This window comes from Dermacentor silvarum, chromosome 8, assembly GCF_013339745.2.
Source record: "Dermacentor silvarum isolate Dsil-2018 chromosome 8, BIME_Dsil_1.4, whole genome shotgun sequence".
Classification (NCBI taxonomy): domain Eukaryota; kingdom Metazoa; phylum Arthropoda; class Arachnida; order Ixodida; family Ixodidae; genus Dermacentor; species Dermacentor silvarum.
Window position 1 is genome coordinate 23412340 of NC_051161.1, and position 18891 is coordinate 23431230.

The following is an 18891-nucleotide window of genomic DNA, read 5'->3' on the forward strand; positions in this document are numbered from 1 at the left end:
AGGAACTGAAGATGCGACCACGCGGAGTCCGTTGTGAATTCTTACCCGAAAGCAGCGCTTGTTTTGTTTTGTGTATTTAAAGCAAATCCACTTAATCGTACCGCAACACTTTGGTATGTATCTCCACAGGACGGACGCCTTGAAAGAGAGATTGTGACGATTGCCGAACGAGGTAGCGCACTCGATGCCTACGGTAGGCTGGAGGGAGAACGCGTTTACAATGGGCGACTGACAAAGAATGGGAAATGAAATTTATCGTTACATTATGAGTGAGCGAGTGATGACAGTGTAAATGTTGGCGGCTGTTGTATACACCAGCTTCTCTACGGGCGAAGCATGCATACGTGACACTTGTGTCACTGAAATCCTATAGGTACACGTATGTAGTACAAATGCGGGACATGTCGGGTAATAAACACGGCTGCTGTAGTTGCAACAATGCTGTTGTGCTTGCCGTTACTACTTCGGTGGTGAGCGCCAAGAGGCGCAAATAAAATTGGACGTTTAATGTCTATCAATAATGAATGACAATGTCGAATATCATTTCTGGAAACAAGAAAATACGGTGTCTAATGTTCCAGCTACCTTAAGCTATGGCGAATTCGGATCAGCGTCTTGGCACTCCAAGCCTGCAAAAAAAAAAAATAAAAAAAATAAATAAATAAATAAAAAAAAAGCATGATGGATACGATGCTAAACGGTGGCACTCGCAGCAAGAAACAGGTTCCGATCATGCGAAACCGCCCCCCCCCCCCCCCCCTTTTTCCGATGTCGAAACCAGTCCATTATCAAAATAATTTTGAAGTAAAAAGGGAACAAAAAGAAAAAAAAAGGGAAAAAAAAACAAGAAATGAAAAAGAAGTTTGAGCATACACGCTACGTAGTACACGTGTGGGCAAAAGCTAAAAGCAACAGCAGCTTTGCTTGAAGTAACGCGAATTGCCCGTTACGGGGGACCTCCCCGAGCCACGGCCGCCCCTTAATTTCCCTCCTGACGTCCGGAGGAGGCGTCACAAGAGGGAACACCGGGCGAGTCCACTGGCGACCAGCGCGGGGTGGGGAGCGCGGCGGCACCGCTCTCGAGCCGGCTGTGTCGCCAAGTCCGGAGGGTTCGGTTAGGCGAGAGAAAGGCGGGGAAGGCTCCGGTGGCAGGCAAGGGTGTCGCCGGGGCGTGCCGAGAGGGGTGTTCGCAGGTGTCTCGCAGGCCTTGACCTCGGCCGCTCGCGGGCCCGCAGCCCCTTTCCGCGCGCGGGCGGCCCTGAACGGGGCAAGCGCGCACCAGTTTCCGGGCCCGCCGGAACGAGCCTACCGCGCTTCCGCGGTTCGGGAACCTTGACCGCGATCTCGAGGCTCCCTCTCCGTGCAACCCCCTCTGCTCTCTCTCGCAGGAGGGGGTTGGGGGGGGGGGGGAGGGTCGTACCCACGAGGAGGAGACGGGGTTGTATTCTTCGGGCGCTTTACCGGTGTTGGCCGCGCTGCTGCTTTCTTCCGATGCACGGCTCGGCTTCGTCGAAGGGCACGACGCTGTCGGCGTTCCCTCTTCGGAATGGGGGGGGGGGGGGGGGGGGGGGGGGGGTTCGAGATTGATTACGGTCGCAGCTTGGCGCAGCGTTCGCCGCCTCTCGGTGTGAGAGCTCTGCGTTGATTTTATCGAGCCAATTTCAAAGTGTCCTTCCAAAGAACCAGTCAAGCGCTGTTAGTTTAGCTCTTTTCTCCCCGACCTCCCCCTTTTTCACATTGGAAATAAAGGTATAATAATATAATAATAATAATAATAATATAATAATAATAATAATAATAATAATAATAATAATAATAATAATAATGTTGATGATGATGACAGTATTTTGCATTTTTGCGAGTTTGGACGTTCTTGGTTACCCGCGCACCTCACTGCAAATCGCGCAGGCGTACATTGTCACAGTGGATTTATTTATTTATTTGTTTCTATCTTTGTTGCCGGATCGGCAAGGACTGGCATAAGTTTTTTTTTTTTTTTTCAAGGCCTTTGTCCAGGTGCACTAGACGTGATCACCTTTCTCATTTACAAGTTTCTAAATTGACCTGGTATCTAGTTGATAAAGTCACCAAATGTGTAAAAAAATACAATCTAAATAAGTATATTTTACTGTCAAACAGACCCCACGGCAACTGTTGCTATGATATTCGATTTTCAAAGGTCATTGTCCTCGGAAATTTGTATTCGATTCGAAAATTGTGATATTCGAACACCCTTAAAAATAATTCGGAAGCAAAAAAAAAAAAAAAAAAAGAACGCCTGTTAGGCGGATGTGATCACCACTACACCACAAGCACATGCAAAGAGGGCGCTCAATAAGCGTACACATCTAAAAGGGGCTTTAGTACGCATCGACAGTTGCCTACGAAAAATAAAAAGAAAAAAAAAAACGAAAGAAAGCACGCTTCAAAGGGGAAGTTTGTCGATGTACTAATCGCAGCATAGGTGACCGTTACTTGGAAAACCGCTTACATCAGTACTTATAGGTAAAACAAGCTGTGCTGTCCGTCCGCACACTGTCACTCAGCATCAGAAGTTTGCATCACTCAACAGAAAATAAGGGGTGAACACAAAAAAAACAACAGACACAAAATGCCAGAGAAGTCAAATTTCTTGCTTGCTATATTTACGTACAGTTGGTACATATTAGCGAACGTTGTTTAACTGCACGTACAAACGAACCGCAGAGACAGCATGCAACACGGACGAGCGCAGTGTATCTTATGCAAAATGTATGCAAATCTTAAAAGCAAAAAAAAAAAAAAAATCGTGTTCTTGCCAGGGATCGAACCTGGGACCTTCCGCGTGTTAGGCGGATGTGATAACCACTACACCACAAGAACAGCTGGGACTGGTGCTTTACTAGGATCTGCGCCAGTCGTTGTTCCATGCTGTCTCTGGTTCTACGCTATTATCCGCATAGACCGCGCTTTAACGTTGAACATTGCTGCAGCAATATTACATTAATAACTTATTGCGCTACATTCATAATGGAGCTCGGCACTTGCCGAAATTATATCGCAAGTATTCGATTTCCTTAGAGCAATTTAATGTGTAGTAAACAATTTCGGCATTAGCGTGTGCCCTTTTAACTTTGGGAATGCAAAATCATCCGAAGCAGGAAGGATCATGAATTCCCGGTAATATTATCTTTGCTCAACCTCGAATGATTGCTGGGAACGCCGCTCCCTCCATGTATTGCCTTTAGCTCAACTTCAGGACCGCACGTGTATAGCAGCATAAAATGCGAAGCTGCGATTGGCACCAGGGCGCACACTGACGAGCGAGTATGAACGGATACCCGTTTATTCTGCCGATGTATGTGCTAGCACAAATCATAAGCAAAAAAAAAAAAAAAAAAAAATTGTGTTCTTGCCAGGGATCGAACCTGGGACCTTCCGCGTGTTAGGCGGATGTGATAACCACTACACCACAAGAACAGCTGAAAGGTAGGCTTTACAGATTTATCATAAACTTATGTACTGTGCACTATAAATTTCTCTGATCCAATTGTTTCTATTATAACATGTATTTCGCACTACTTTTTTTAGGATGGCGTTCCGTTGCTTAGTAAACGTTGGTGCGCGTTCCATGCGCTCTAAAATGCGGGCGGGTTTGCACCTACTACCGCCATCTGGTGGCGTCGGTTAAAAACGCTAATCGGCGGCAAATTTGAATGTGAGATTGGCGAGAACAAACGGATGTTCCGTGATTCACACTGAAGAAAGACTTTCAATCTTCGCTACGTCTCATTAGGGATTCTCTGCCTCATACTTGCATATACAAGTACTGCTATGCTGGTAATAACTCCGGGGTACACGACGTATCCCCACTGGCTTCAGTTGTCCCTGTCTTGACTTGCAAGTCGCAATGTGCTTGCATTGTAGAACAGCGCAACCACTAGCGGATCCAGAGTCCATCCCCTTTCAACCACTAGCGGATCCAGAGTCCATCCCCTTTCACCTGGATGACACCCTGGATCAGCCCCTGAGTGCGAGCATTCCTTAGTTAAACGACTTCCCTGCAACATGCTATCTGAGGGAACTTTTGAAACTTTGGGCGCGGCAGTCGCGAAAACTGTTTCCCTAGAAAATACATCGCTGGTTAAGTACCACTGTTCTGTATATTAAAAAAAAACCTGTTAACGTAACTAAACTGTAAAAACGAGAACTTAGCACGTGTCCTTAAAGTGACACTGAAGAGAAACACGTTTGGACTGACAAAGTTTTCTATAAAAACTCAAGTTTCGTTAATTTCGCGGTAATTGGTTGTTCATCACAGAAAATATTAATAAAAGTGGCTTTTTCTTTAAATTTCGTGCCGACCCTCCTAGCGCCGGTACGTCGGTGAGACGTCTTGTTTGTTTTCCTTCTTTCATCTCGCTCTCTCTCTCTCTTTATTTTTGTGTTGTGGTTCAGCAAAAGTTCTGGAAATTTGCTAGCTTCCGTGGTTGGCTCTTTTATAACACATCGTCGTCCATCTTTACTGACGAAAAAACAGGCTCTGGAAACCTTGAAGATTTCTAATCAGACTTTAATGTCTCACGAATTCAAAGATAATCTACCTACAGACATTAGAGCAGTGTTGCCAAATGCAAGGATGCAGTCATGCCTTGCTATTCCTCAACACATTGCATTAAGGAATTCTACTAAAAGTGCTGCTTCTATTTGCGAACGTCCCTTTCGCAGAACATAATCGATATGCTCCTTTCCCTAAACATACAGAACACAAAGAAAGAAGAAAGAAAGAAGTAAGTAAGAAAGTGAGTTGCTATTGTTCTTTCCGTTGTCTCGTTGCAAGCTCTTTTACTGGTACAAAAGATGTAAAAGAGCTGTTAGAATTGTGAGAGTATATGTGGGTGAGCAACGAACGGTTAACTCTCAGCACTTTCTACTAAGGAAACGGGGGTCTTGGAGAAGGGGGAGGAGGCACTGTGGCGTCCAACCTTGGTTCCTTTCTTCGACACACCTTTCGCCCCTCTCCGTCAAGGTGCGTCCCTCCGACTTCTCAAAGGAGCACGTACCCCAATGATCCCGTTAGTGCAAAAGTGTCGAGGTTACTCCGCCTCGGAATCGACCTCACTGTGCATTCGTGACGTCGGCCGGGTCGGGCGTGGGGTGGAGGGGAAGGGGCTTCTCGGTTTCGAGGACGCCGGTCGAGACACAAACACAATGCGGTTGCAAAGCGGCACTCGGCCCGGCCGGGCCGGGGCGCGGACGGTGTCTCGCCGGCCCCGGCACCTGCGTCCCTCCGGTGACCCCGAAATGCGGCCCGGCGACCGGCGAACAGCCTTGGACGGCGAGCGCTGCTCGGCGGCCTGATCCAGATTCACGCGCCGGCGACCGCTCGCGCGAAGCACAATGCTCGCTGGGGGGCCTTGATTCGGTTACCAGGTCGCGCGGTCGGTCGCTCGGAGCTCCTCAGCACCGCTTCGCTTCCGACATCTGCTCCGATTCCGAGGCGCCTCGCATACCCACCCGCATGCCCTGCTGTTGTTGTACACTACTAGGACACCGAGTGCAACTCCGTCACACCCTCGAAATTCCGGGGGTCACTGGAAAGCGGGCAAATGGGCGTTTGGTAGAGAGAAGGGGCGCATGGTGACGAGAAGCTATAGCTCTCTCCTTGAACACGTTGCCCTTATTCCTTATCAACGAGAAGAAGAAGAAGAAAAAAAAATAGAGCGCAGCCAACGAAGTTTGAAGCGCGCCTTGACTCGTCTATGACTTGTGCAGTTGGGCCGCATGTGAACTTCGCCTCAGTTATTCGTATGAGAAGTGTCTGCGTGCGAAGATAAGTTAACTCGTGAGTGACCTTGCCGGAACGACCGAGTGCGTGGTTGTTCCAGTACCAGTATACCATTCCCTTCCTATTTCAACCACCGCTCCTCGTGTGAAACCGTGGTGAACGAGCTATTGGAGTGGTTTGTGAATGAACACCAGGAAAGGAACAAAAATTTTGACTTGGTTCGAGTTTATTCATCTTGATGGCACCGCAGAAGCGTCGCGAATTCGTCTTACGATGCGACGATGAGATTGCTATGCTGAAACGAGAAAGATACTCCATTTGCAGCTGGTGAAGTTGAAGCATATATCTACAGGGTTGGCACGCTACATAATCCACAGATGCATGATTAGGGATAGAATAGGCAGAAAGAAAACACACATGTACATGCTTTATAGAAGGGGAGAGAAAGCAAAGTATTAAAGCTTCACCACTGAGACTTTTGCAAGGCTGATTTCAAGAAATAATAATAATAATAATAATAATAATAATAATAATAATAATAATAATAATAATAATAATAATAATAATAATAATAATAATAACACTTTCGAAGCAAATGGTGATTTAGGAGCACGTTAAAGAACCCCAGGTTGTCCAAGTTTCCGGAGTCCCCCACTACGGCGTGCCTCACAATCAGATCGTGGTTTTGGCACGTAAAACCCCATAATTAAATTTTTAAATTTAAAGCAAACGGCAGCGTCTGATAGCTCCGCTCTCCCGCCCTTGAAAACCGGCTCTCCGGAGTCCACGCCTGGGAGCAAACCTTGACGCGGCACCTGTGCGTAGGTTCAAGGCCCTGGCTGGCCGAGAAAGCCAGGCAGCGCGACACGCCGACGTGACCTCGACCCCGCGCGGCAACCGGGGAGGAGCGAAAGGGAGCACGCGATGACCTCGAGACGTCGTCGGGTCTCCTTGACATCCGCGGCCGGGGTCATTCCGCGGGTCCCCCTTGCCGACGCCTGCCCCGGTGACCTTGAGCGGACCGGGCCCCTCGAGGGGATGCCCCACATCGGGTCCCCTTGGACGCCGGTAGCGCACTTGACCCCGGAGGGACCGCCTTGACCTCTCAGTCGGTTGGCCTCGAAGAAGCACGTATCCCGTCCCCGTGACATGTGAGTCGGCTGGTGCCGGAAACCGCCGATACGTAGGGTATGGTGCGGCAGGGCCCCCTCTGTTAGTACACGCTTAAGTAAGTTCTTATTCAGGCGAGAGTCTTAGATGGCTCATGGGATGGCTCATTTGACCGTCCGGAAAATTCAATGGCACCAAAATTGATGGTACCACCATTGATGGTCGAACCTTTGGTGGGAGTCGCACCCACGATCTTTGGTGTTAATTATGGCGAAGTTAAGTAAGGCACAGTTAATTAAGGTAGAGTTAATTAAGACACTCGAACCCACGGCCTTTGGTGGGAGAAAACAAATAGGAAGTAATGCGAATGTCAAGTGATTTAATGAATGTCTCGTGAGCGCGCAGGCCTTCGCCTTCATCCTCTTTAAGCGTATGCTAAAGTGATTGTCAACTATAGGGCAATATTTTTTGAGTAACAAACACCGCGAGTGTTGCATATTTGAACTTGGACAATTATCAAATGAAAAGAATCGAGAGACTCCACCAAGAGGGAAACTAAACAACTAAACTAAAACTAAACAAGGCGCGAGGGAAACTATAAACAACTCCTAGTTCAACGTCATCGCACTTGAGGAGAAATCCAGCTTGTCATCTGGCTGTTCTTCTGGATCATGCCGTCGTGTTTCTTTCTCGTGTACCACTGGCAACAGGACAGCGCTGGGATACGCAGGAAACCAGTAGATCAAGTCGGATCTGACGCTTCTCGTATAGCCGCTGCATCCTACATATTTTAGAAAAGTTTCTGTAAGGGGAAGAATAGGCAATATTCTCGACCGACCATTTCCGGAAGCATCACTTTCAGTTCACGCTGATTGGCTGTATACGCCTGAGGAAGCGGCGAAAAGAGCGGCACGCCGCGCATTGGCGTTATTATTACTTAGACTGACTATTACTTATCAGACTGACTTGACATACACGATTAGATATTGATCACTACCCATAGTTTGTGTTTAGGGGATTATAGGCAGATGAAGGGGAAAATCTCAGTCCATCGACGCAAGGATTTGGTCGTATTGTAATACATTAAAAGCTAACGGTCAATGTTGTCTCGCGTTTGATAGAGTTCCCAGCGGCTGCAATATAATAATAGATGGATAGTCGGTTTCTTTCATACACCTTCAGTGAGAAAGATATACAAACAAGCCTTCTTATCTAAACACATAGCACATGATGTGAATGCTGGCTTCATCGTAAGCGAGATCAGTACGGTTCAGTGAATACAATACGTAAAACATTTGCTGCTAGACGTGACGAAACAAGGAGCACCAAACAGTCGCAGCGCCTGACTAACAACTGCATGCATCTATTAACACGATTTACCGTTTATACACAGGCAAAAAGACACGAACAACAGTAAGAGAAGGCCCAAAAACGTGAAAGAAACAGAAAGGCACTCGTGACATTCTCATTGCACATCCGTCTGATTAGTCATACAGCTGCGGTAAGAAACACGATTTCCTTTTCTTTACGGTTAAAGGAAGAGCAGCTGATGCAGTTGTCCTTTGAGCAATCAATCTCGAAGGTTCTTAACATTTTTATTGTAGATTTATCAGAATGTGAAAGCAGCGTTTCACACTGGGAGTATACACGCAGGGGCACATATGCACTGTTGACAGTGACAGACAAGATTTCCACAGTCAGCGAGCTTGGCTAGATTGTTGTGTGTGTTCTCTTAGTGCACCGGACTTGCATCTGTCAGGTCACGTACGTAATATACAGCACATTGAACTGTAATTATATTTGAATAATCTATGTAGTAACAAACTTTTTTCTAAACACAGTCTATCGATAGACCTGGCAAACTGACAGCTGAATCGTTTTCCACGCTTCAGACGGTCAGAGGTAAGGAATACGCAACTACGCTGCGCGTATGCAGCAAACTAGTTCCCGCGCTTAGTTGTGTGCTCTTCAAGTTAACGAGGCTCTCGTCATCAACATCATTCCCATCCATTTGTCCACTTTATTCCGGAAGAGCCTACTCTTGCGCGGTCCCTCCTCCGTTAGGTTCAACGAACCAACCATCCCGCAGCCATGTGACCGAACCCCCTTCCCACCATCAAGTGCTTTCACCTCAATTCCGAGGCGCGCCGCGCCAGCAGCTGCCGGAAGGCAGAGAGCGTGCAGCCTGCTCAACTCTCTCTCCTTCCCCACCCGTGCGGTCAGTTCAGGAAGCGTCCCACATTCCAGCGGAGCGGCGGTTTGACATTGAACTCGGCGAACGAGGCTGGGGTTGAGGGGACGGCCGCTTTCACTTTCGCTCGAGGAGAGTGCAGCGACCCCTTTGGCCGAGGTTCTTGATCCCGCGCGGCCGAACCGTGACGTCAGCCGCTCTCTCCAACGAGGACGCTCTCGCTTGAACCCACGGGACGGCGTTCCAGCGCGCGTGCGCGTGCACGGAGTGGCGTTGTGAGCAATGAGGTTTAGCTCCTCTCGACAACGAAAGATTACGTCCATGTGTGCAATGCCATGTGTAGGAACGCGGCGAGTCGCTGAAATACTTTATATCGGGCCGCTGCACACTTCCAACACTTCAGTAAGAAAACTACGAGAACGCCCTCTTCCCTCATCTGACGCGCTCCTCTATCTTCCACATCATGACGATGTGCTTAACGGCTTAAAGCCACACCGCGGAGACGCTTGTTAGCCTCCAACTGGAGTCCGGTCGACAATCGAAGCCACATCCGGACAGGCTCAATTCTTCCGTTCAAAAGCACTGCATTAAATTTAGCGTATCTATACGCTCTTGTCATTATTTCTGTTCCAATGAACGCACCGACAAAGATCGTTATGGCTTCCAAAATACGCATATCTATGACGCATAGTTTCTGAGTTCCGTTCGGCTTCAGTAACTTAAGCCCCTTCAGCCGTAACCTTACCTCTTCGCTCACGAGAAATGTACGGCGATTGGTTCTCTCTATATCGAGAGCCTTCCCGTCCCTTCGGTATATGGTGTATACAGCATCACCGCCTGCCCCCCAGATCTCGCATCCGTCCCCGTTTTGAAAATAAAAGCGACAGTCCCCGTTTGTTTTCTGGGTGACCGGTGCAACGCGCGGGGATGGATATAGGAAAGCAGGTCGGGCGTCAGCGGTGAACCGCGAACAAAAGACGCGCCCAGCTGCGTCAATGCGGAGTTGCGAAGAGAGGGGCTGGGTGTAACGAGAGTAAGAAAGGACAAAAAATAGAGCGGTGGCCGTGTTTCCATTTCGGGGCGTCGATGTGGGTATCGCGGTCGTATTCTTTTTGGGGACTTGACCGCGCTACTTGGCATAAGCGGGCCGACGGCGCGCTGTGGTACCGTTTGACCGCTTTCCAGCGCCCGCTGCCCCAGTGACGAACGGAAAGGCTTCCCGGTCGGCCCGACGTTAACCGCCCGCCGGTGGCCCGAAAACCCCGACTCGCAGCCCCCCCTCTCGTTCTCCTCTCGCCACCCCCCACCTTCGAACGCGCGCTCGTCAACCTCCCTGCGAGCGGAGTGAATCCGCGGACCCCCCTGTGCGCTCGAATAGGATCGCCCAGAACGAAGCCGTGCTGTACTACGGGCTTTGCTGTACTGAATGAGAAAGGGAGAGGTACGACCACTCGAGTAAACTGGCAGAGTTCTTACCTCTTTCTGCGTTTTCTTCCTTTTAATTTTTGTCTCCTTTCTTTCTCACTTTCACTATAGGCCGATTCTCTCGCCACCTCTAGCTGCTAATTTAGGATCTCCTTTTTATCTGTCGAATGGTTTTCTCATCAAAGCTGCCGCTTTTGCCGCGTTCTCGCAGCACACGACCGAGTAAAATAGAAAAATAAAGCAAGATAGAAAATGAAAAAAAAAAAAAAAAGCGCGTGGAACAGGAATATTACGAGAAACGAGGCGGGTTTACACCCCGCTTGCGAGAGCGCTGGCAACACCACCTAGTCTAGGTGGTGTTGGTACTGGACGGTGCTAATAGACATGAACGAGACAAATACAACAGAATGTTAGCGCCGTCAAGTGAATGGCGTCAAGCGCTGCTGTTGCTAGGTCGCGTTATTTCAGTTATAAAAGTTATTGTAATGGAACCCTTGAGACACCGGCTTCACCAGTCACCTCGCCTGTTGCCAGACGAGAGGTGACCTTTCTTCTCCTATCGCTCTTGTAGAAGACGCTGGACTACTCGGCCATTGGAAACGCTGCTCCATTTAAACTAGTTGTGAAAGTGTGTGTATGATTATACGTTAGCGTGACCTGGGTGGAGCAGATGTCGCCGCAATCCTGGTAGGTTATAGCGCTACGTGAAAAAAAGGTTAACATCGCCGCTACACCATCCACCGCAAAAGAGCTTCGCAGACCAATGAGGTGTGCAAGCATTCCCTCAACCATCCTCGTTCTTTCAGTTAGCGCGCCTCCGTACTACGCGCTTTCTGAAGCGCACCTGCGCGACGAAGCAGCAGCCGTAGCAAGGTCGTCGGAGCATCGCCTCCAGAAGCAACGTACCCGAAAGATGGAGTAAGGACCGTGTATCTCAGAGGAGACAACCTTCTCAACAACCTCCTCGACCTCATTCTTCGCCGGAAGGAAGCATAGCGCGTTCACGGAACCCTCCTTCAAAAGAGAGAACCGTCAACGTGCGGGGGCAAGCAAGGTTGGCCCCGTTTTTTATTAGAGTTTTCCCCTCCCGTTTCACTCTCGATACTCGACAACTAGGGTGGGGGGCAAGCGAACCAAACTCCTGCCGCGGGTGAGTCCAACTCCCGTGAAATAAGCAGGGGTGCCCGGGTGTCCTCCGAAGCATCCTCTCGGCAAGGCTGGATGCTGCAGAGGGGCCAGGGAAGGCCGCGGACTCCCCCCCAACTCCGACGAGTGTGCGATGCGGGGCCGACCCGCCGATTGGCGGCCGACCTTTCCGCTGCCTTCTTTCTCAGCTTCCCGGAGAGAGCGAGAGGCACAATGAGAGAGGGGCGGGAGAGAGGCCTGTTATCCTTGCCCTCTTTCCCGGATGCGAACTGCCCCGCCTCGCTCTCGTTCCAGGAAGCGGGAGCTTGCCGCGTCCGGATGCGGGCGGTGGCAAACAGCTCCCCTCTCACCCTGCGGAGAATGAACGGAGGAGCACTTTCGCTTTCTCCTGCTCCTCCTCGGGGAAGCCAGTTGCACCTGCTCGCAGGAGAAGCCGGAGGCACAGGGGCACTGCCGCCGCCGCGGTGTTTCTGAACTCCGTACCTCGTCCAGCGTGCGGTAGCGTAGTTTCGCTTGTTCCTATGTGCAGATCCAGTTGGAGCAACGTGCGCGTTCGTATGCGTGTTCGTGTGTGTGTGGTGGTCGCGCTCGATGGCGGAGTGAGGGACGCGAATGATTCACAGTACCAGTTTTATTGTGTCAACGATACGTTTTTTTTTAAATATGTTTATTGTATAAAAAAGATATGCATTGATCAAGCTGTCACTCGAAAGTATCGCCTGATTAAGGCGCTCAGCTCTATGCCTTTTGCGGGCACTTCGTGAATATTGGTAAGATTGCCTGAATCGAGAAAGGTAGACCGTTATGTTTATTTACATATCAGCCAAAAACTGTAAAGATGGGAAAACGAACTAGCGAAGAGGTAGCCAAGGACTTCGGTATTATTAGAAGCATCATTTAGGTTGCTTTCCTGCGCGCTTAAAGAGTGACAGGCCAGCGACTTTACCATCGCCGTTATTTTTTCATTGCTTTTTTAAAAACTGAAGTCGGTGTTGTCCAAAAACGAAATACCTTTTTTATTAATATTGTTTCTGACAACACCTATTTAATTTTTTTTTGCGCATATTGTGCTAGCATCTACCTAGAAAGACGATGTCTTGTCGCAAAATTAAAAAGAAAAAAATACGAACTGTAGGCTTACTTCATTTATCTGATAAGGAAGCTTACTACGACCCGCCGTGGTGGCTATGGCATTGCGCTTCTTCGCACTAGGTCGCGGGTTCGAGTCGCCAGTCGCAGCGGCCGCATTACGAAGGCGCTGGTATGCGGAAACGCCCACGTACCGTGCTTTGGATGCATGTTAAAGAACTCTCCACCACGGCGTTTCTCATGACCCGCTGTGCAGCTTCGGAGCGGTAAACCTCACAATTTAGGCTTACTATACGAAAACGACGTGATGGATAATTCACACACGAGCGAATCCCTCGCCGGCCGAATAAATATCTCAAAGAACAGTGTTTGGCGGGCGATTTCAGTGTTTACAGCCTTTAAGTGCGAAAATAAAGAAAGAAAACGTGGTTGTAACCTGCAAAGGGCATTCGCCCCGCTTTCAAACGCAGGCCGCTGATATCGTTATCAGTTCAGTCCGATTGCGGCACGCATGGGGGGGAGGCTGGATGTCGGACGGGCATCGACCAAGGCTGTGGGAGGTAGGGTCGGGTCGGGTGAGCTGCTGTCGTCGGGAGCACGCGAGAAACTGCGAGGTGCAACGCACTCTGTCCGAGGCGCACAGAGCAAAGATACAAAGATAAAAAAAAAAAAAAAGCACTCGGCACGCGCCCCGGTCATTGCATCACAGTTCACCGCGGTTCCCTTGTAGTTGTTTTGGCGTCGTCGCGCGGTGTCTGGCCCGGTCACCGCCCCTCCCTTCCATCGCCACCGGCGACCCGGGCGACCCGGCGACGAAAGGGCGAGGAGGGGGGGGGGGGACGCACCTGCCCGAAGCACGCCCTCTCCGCGTGGCCCATCCTCTCCTCCCCGACTGCCGGGTCGGGATAAAGTGGTCGTCGCCGAGGGGGGCGGAAGCGGAACCAGGTCGACCCGGGGCTCGGCGCGGTTCGGTCGGGGTCGACGGCTCCCGGGCCGGGGTCGACGACCCCGGCCGGGACGCAGCCTTCGCCGGGGCGGCCGGACGCCCTCTCCGGGGTCAAAGACCCTGCCGGCCCCGGGGGCGCAGCCGGGGTCACAGGCGCGCGCGCGCACCCTTCGGCCGCCCCTCGCTTTATCCGTCCGCTGTGCCGTACCCTTACCCCGAGCGGGAAAGGCGGTGATGTGCCGCAGGTTTAAATCCACGCAATGCACGCCCCTCCTTCGTCTCCCGGTCCCGCATCTACCGGTTGCGATCCGTCTCCCCAGCATCGCGATCACTCCCGTAGCAATGGCAGTGAGCTCGTTAACGACTCGTGGACTGCGATAATTTTAAGTAAAGCTTTTTTTGTTGTTGTTTACTTTTACTATATATATATATATATATATCTCAGTGAGTTCACTTTCTTGTTATATTGCACGAGCGAGTTGCTTTTAAACGAGACTATGTTCTACAGACATCGATCAAAATAGCTTGAGCCTGATGAAAGCATGTGCAGTGCTTCACGGGCCGATGAAACTGCTTCCTTCCACGTTTGTGATAGAAGAGAGGTGAATAAACAGTTTGGACAATTAACGAACAATAAATGTACAGTTGTCAAAGAGGTTGGCGTAAAGGCAAATTATTGCGTTGCGAAACGTCAAATCCCTTAACGTTAACGCAACACGCAAAGCGTAGAAGAAAAAAAGAAATCAACAACGTAGTAGCGGAATAGTAATAATCAATTTTATTAATGTGGCCAGAAACTACCAAATAATAATAATAATAATAATAATAATAATAATAATAATAATAATAATAATAATAATAATAATAATAATAATAATAATAATAATAATAATACCATGAAATTAATAACTACCACCGCCGCCGGGCACCCACTGGTTCAAATGGGCACAAGGGTACACCAGCCCGGCGTTCGGCTTCCTTCAGGGGTGATACGCTAGGGAAAGGAGCCTGCGTCAAAACCCCCGTGAGCAAAAAAAAAAAAAAAAAAAAAAAGTTTGGGCCGCTCCCATGCCGGGCATTTCTTATGCGACACCCCAAATGCAATTATTGAGGCGCGGACGCCTTCGGGTTGGAGACAAACATCCCTTTCCAAGCGTTGAGGAAAGGGGTGCATTCGGAATTTCTGTGACATTTAATCGTTGTTGAGCTTGTATGTCGCACCAGCAATCAGTGTATGCGCCTTAGATAGGCACAATATACATGCTCATTACAACTCATCTATGCTATAGACGCCGCTTATTTGAAAATTCTTGAAGAAGACGATACCAATGAAGAAGACAGCCTGGAATAACGCAGACAGTACAGTTAGGTTAACACTGTGTACAGCAACTGTCCATGCGTTCATAAGATACGATAACATTCCAACAAAGTTACAGAGCATTTTCGCTTATGACAGAACATTCAAGCGTCACTATTTGAGAGATGACGTCGTGCTCCAGAACAGTGCAACAGCACGCTGCAGATGTGAGGATCATACGCACTTCAGTTTCGTTCGTCCACAGCGCACTTCAAAAAAAAAAAAAAAATGTATGTAACCAAGCGCATACCGAAGGCCAGTCCCATGCATCGCGAATGTATGACCCATGTGCTTCAGAGCTACCGCTAGATGTTACCGCTGAAATAATGAGGTTACCCACTGGTCGCACTTAAGTTAATTTTGTAACTAAATAAAGGAGCTTTTAAAACCGCGACACGATTGATAAATAGCGCCGCTTGCGACCCTGAGTCAAGCGCCGTTGCTGTGCAATCTTCAGGTGTTTTCAAAGCAGGCGTGACCCAGTCTCTGGAGCGTGGCCTCCAAGATCGCTGAGTAGACGTTGAATCAGCGGCGAGCACGGAGACCATGCGTGGAGCGAAGTAGCACTTTCGCGCCAACACACAGATGGCGCTGGTGCCCGTGTGCCTCCAAAGGCGCTCAATATGAATGAAACCAGGGTGCATGTGCGGTAGGTATAGGTGTACTTTAAAAACCGCCCAGGGGTAATTGACTTGCGTGAAATAGAGGTAAGCAATGCGTATTCAGAGACTTGATGGAGCACGGAATTTACGATGGAGATGTGTCCACATACAGTTGATTGACGTGGTTGAGGCAGGACAGAGATCACCGGGAATGGCGCCCTTCTCCTGCTTGACTTGATAACGCCGATAATGATGATATCGTAATCATAACGAAGACAAGTCATTAGTGGACAAATGACACGTAGTCTGTTCCTGCGGTGCTTCCCACAGTACGCAGCATCATAGCCATGCTCGTGAAAACACGTCAACTGCGGCATTATTTGATTTCACTGAAAAACTGCAGACCCGACGAAGTCGGGCAGCAGGTATCGGGGTCGAGACTGGGTTGTGCATGCGGAAGCAATCGTAACACCCCGCTCACTAACATGCGCTTCTTTGCGGGTATAGCCAAGTGTATATAAGTGGCGAGCGATTCCTAGCTTGACCGGCTCTCTGAGCTGTGTTTTCTTTTCACATAAAAAAAAAAAAGTTCTGACCCACATTTGTCGCACCCAAGAGGCATTCTGGTTTGTATTCTTATAGGACCCTTTTCGCGGAGCAGTTCCCTCTATAGTGGAACGCGATGGCGCTTTCGGAGGCGCGGCGCACGTTGCCTCAGCGAAAGCGCACGAATACGAAACCATTACCGCTTCTGGGTATTACTGGGTATTCGATAACCATTCATTCTGCAAAACTTCGAGCGGTCGAGGGAAGACGTGTGCAGTAGTTGGCTGCAAAAATAGTGACTGGCATATCAAGGAATGGAATGAATCTATGTGACCAGGTCCACGGACCTGTGCTACATAAGGACTGGACTTTCTGTGTTGTCGGCCCTTCGTGATGTACGGCCTTCCTCGAGGATAAAAAAAATCACTCATCCGCCAGCGTTGTATCGCTAACCTCCAAGGAAAGGACTTCAACTCAGCGCTGCAGAACGTCGGGAAGAGTGTGTACGGCTCGTTACACAGTAACAGAGAGAACAGCGCCGCTTCCTGGCATATTAAGTTTCTCGCACGTTATCAACAGACATCAACCCCAACCAACTCACGCGCAACCTTACTCCCACACTATCGCCAACGTATACAAGGAATAAATGAAGGGGGGTATACTCTTGAATCAATGCGCCGAAGCATGGATGACGGCGACTGCACAAAAATATTCGAAGCTGAAAGTTTCGTGATGGTCCACATAGTAAGCGAGCGACTAACCGTATTACGTCTTTGCTACAAGCTACTACAAAGTACAGAACATCTACGTTCCAAGCCTTGTGCGCAGCAAGAAGAAATCTATCGCAACTGAGCACACCCGCGAGTGATTAGGCAGAAAATAATCAATCAGATGACCGCACCGAGGGAGTCATGTACATGACAAGGCGCTTCTTCAATGTGTTCGCCAAATAAAGAACGAATAGAACAACACACTGATTCTGATTTAAATCACAAGTGTAATGTTTGAACAGATTGAAATACATTTATAGCCCTGATTCGATCTATATAGCACAAGCGCAGTACACGCCGCTCGCGCCGTTTGGACAAAGCGTAATGAGCTCAGAAAGCGCTTACATGTCCTCTGAAGCTGTGGCCAAAGCTTCCTATCGTCCACCCATTCACCGTTTAAGATATCCGCCGAAACACAGGATTGCGGAGCCGCAACAGCGTCATGCATATCCATTGAATACACGGAGGCAGCTGAGGCGCAAGCAATGGGGCCGTATTCTGAAACGTTTCGCCTAGGCGAAATCAGCGTGCGCGCTGATTGGCTGGTTGAGCTAAATTGAATGACGTCGGGCTCAACCACCCAATCAGCTCATCCAATTTTGCTAAAACAGCCAATCGGCGCACGCCTGAAAGCGAAAAAAGAAATTTCGCCTAGGCGAACGTTTCAGAATACGGCCCATGGACGCGTCACCACGTGATTAAACATGGTGGCACCCTTGGGATTGCCGTGAAAAGGGTCTATACCGTTCTTCCGTCCACTGAAACGTCGTTTTTTTAACATTTTGACGTAGTCCAAAAAGTAACGTTTCAGATCGTAGACGTCGAAACAGCAGTGTTATATGTACTGACAATATATTTTTTGTTTAGTTTGTGTTTGTACACCTGGGCCTCTCTGCGCGTACGTAACACGCTGTGCGTGCGGACGGGCGTTTAGAGGGGAAGGGGATAGAAGAACAACAAACTTTGGAACTGCTGCGCGGTCTAAGCAGTTCGAGGGAAATACTGAAAGAAATAAAGAACACGATCATAACATGTCCGTGAAGCCGGCCTTGTGCACGAACGAGTTTATAGTTTGCAGGGTATCAACGAAAACATACATACATACATACATACATACATACATACATACATACATACATACATACATACATACATACATACATACATACATACATACATACATACATACATACATACATACACGCATATATATATATATATATATATATATATATATATATATATATATATCATAGAACTGTTTTAACTTAGATTTCCCTATCAAACTTTCTTCCGTTTTTTGGATGTCTTTTTGATTTTGCAATGGACATTTCATGAGCTTTGGAGCTCGCAAGTTAGTGGCCTTTTGGGGGGCCACGTATATATCAATCTTGTTCGCTTTAGATGTACTATTAGGCGCAATTTACACAATTTTGATATCATTTTTCATTGCTGAGTTACAGAGTTGTAAACTTGATAGTTTCGTTTTCTGAAAATGTGCGACTTTTGTCACTTGATCCCAACGCTGACCTACAAAGCCAGCCTAGGTCACAACTTCATCTGTCATTCGCTATATCATTCAGCAACTACGTGCGTTGATACGCATGTAGTTGCTGAGTAAAGCAGTCGCTCTTCCATTTTATTCCGCATTTCTCCCCCTACCGATTTCACGAGCTGACGACATTTTTGTGACATCTCTAATGAATTATAGATGGTCCGTTTCATGTCCCAACGGCCGCAGCGTGCAAGCACGAGCAGTCCCTAGTTGCCGTTAATGCAGGGCGCTCCTTCTGAGCTGAACTGGCTGCAGATCTCCTTCAGTGCCTGTACGCAGTTGTACACGTCTTCGAAAGTGTTGTACAAGGAAATCGGCGTGAAGCGAAGTACCGATGGCGCGAGTAGGTCACCCTGAAACGAGCCAACACAGCGAGAAAACACGAAC

At 48.7% G+C, this 18891-nt stretch overlaps 1 protein-coding gene and 2 non-coding genes across 4 annotated transcripts in view; all 3 read right to left on the reverse strand.

Moving 5' to 3' along the window:
• Positions 1 to 2789: 2789 nt before the first annotated feature.
• Trnav-aac (transfer RNA valine (anticodon AAC)) lies at positions 2790 to 2862 on the reverse strand. Its single transcript has one exon. It is a non-coding gene; the product is annotated as a tRNA-Val (tRNA).
• A 524-nt stretch (positions 2863 to 3386) lies between these two features.
• Trnav-aac (transfer RNA valine (anticodon AAC)) lies at positions 3387 to 3459 on the reverse strand. The gene has a single exon. It is a non-coding gene; the product is annotated as a tRNA-Val (tRNA).
• A 14864-nt stretch (positions 3460 to 18323) lies between these two features.
• LOC119461998 (kynureninase) overlaps positions 18324 to 18891 on the reverse strand; it is a 30676-nt gene continuing 30108 nt past the window's right edge. For both annotated transcript variants that reach the window (XM_049672407.1, XM_049672408.1), the window contains one exon: positions 18324 to 18857. In XM_049672407.1, the coding sequence (XP_049528364.1) occupies positions 18711 to 18857 (147 nt within the window). In that variant the 3' untranslated portion in view covers positions 18324 to 18710. The remainder of the gene's footprint in view (positions 18858 to 18891) is intronic.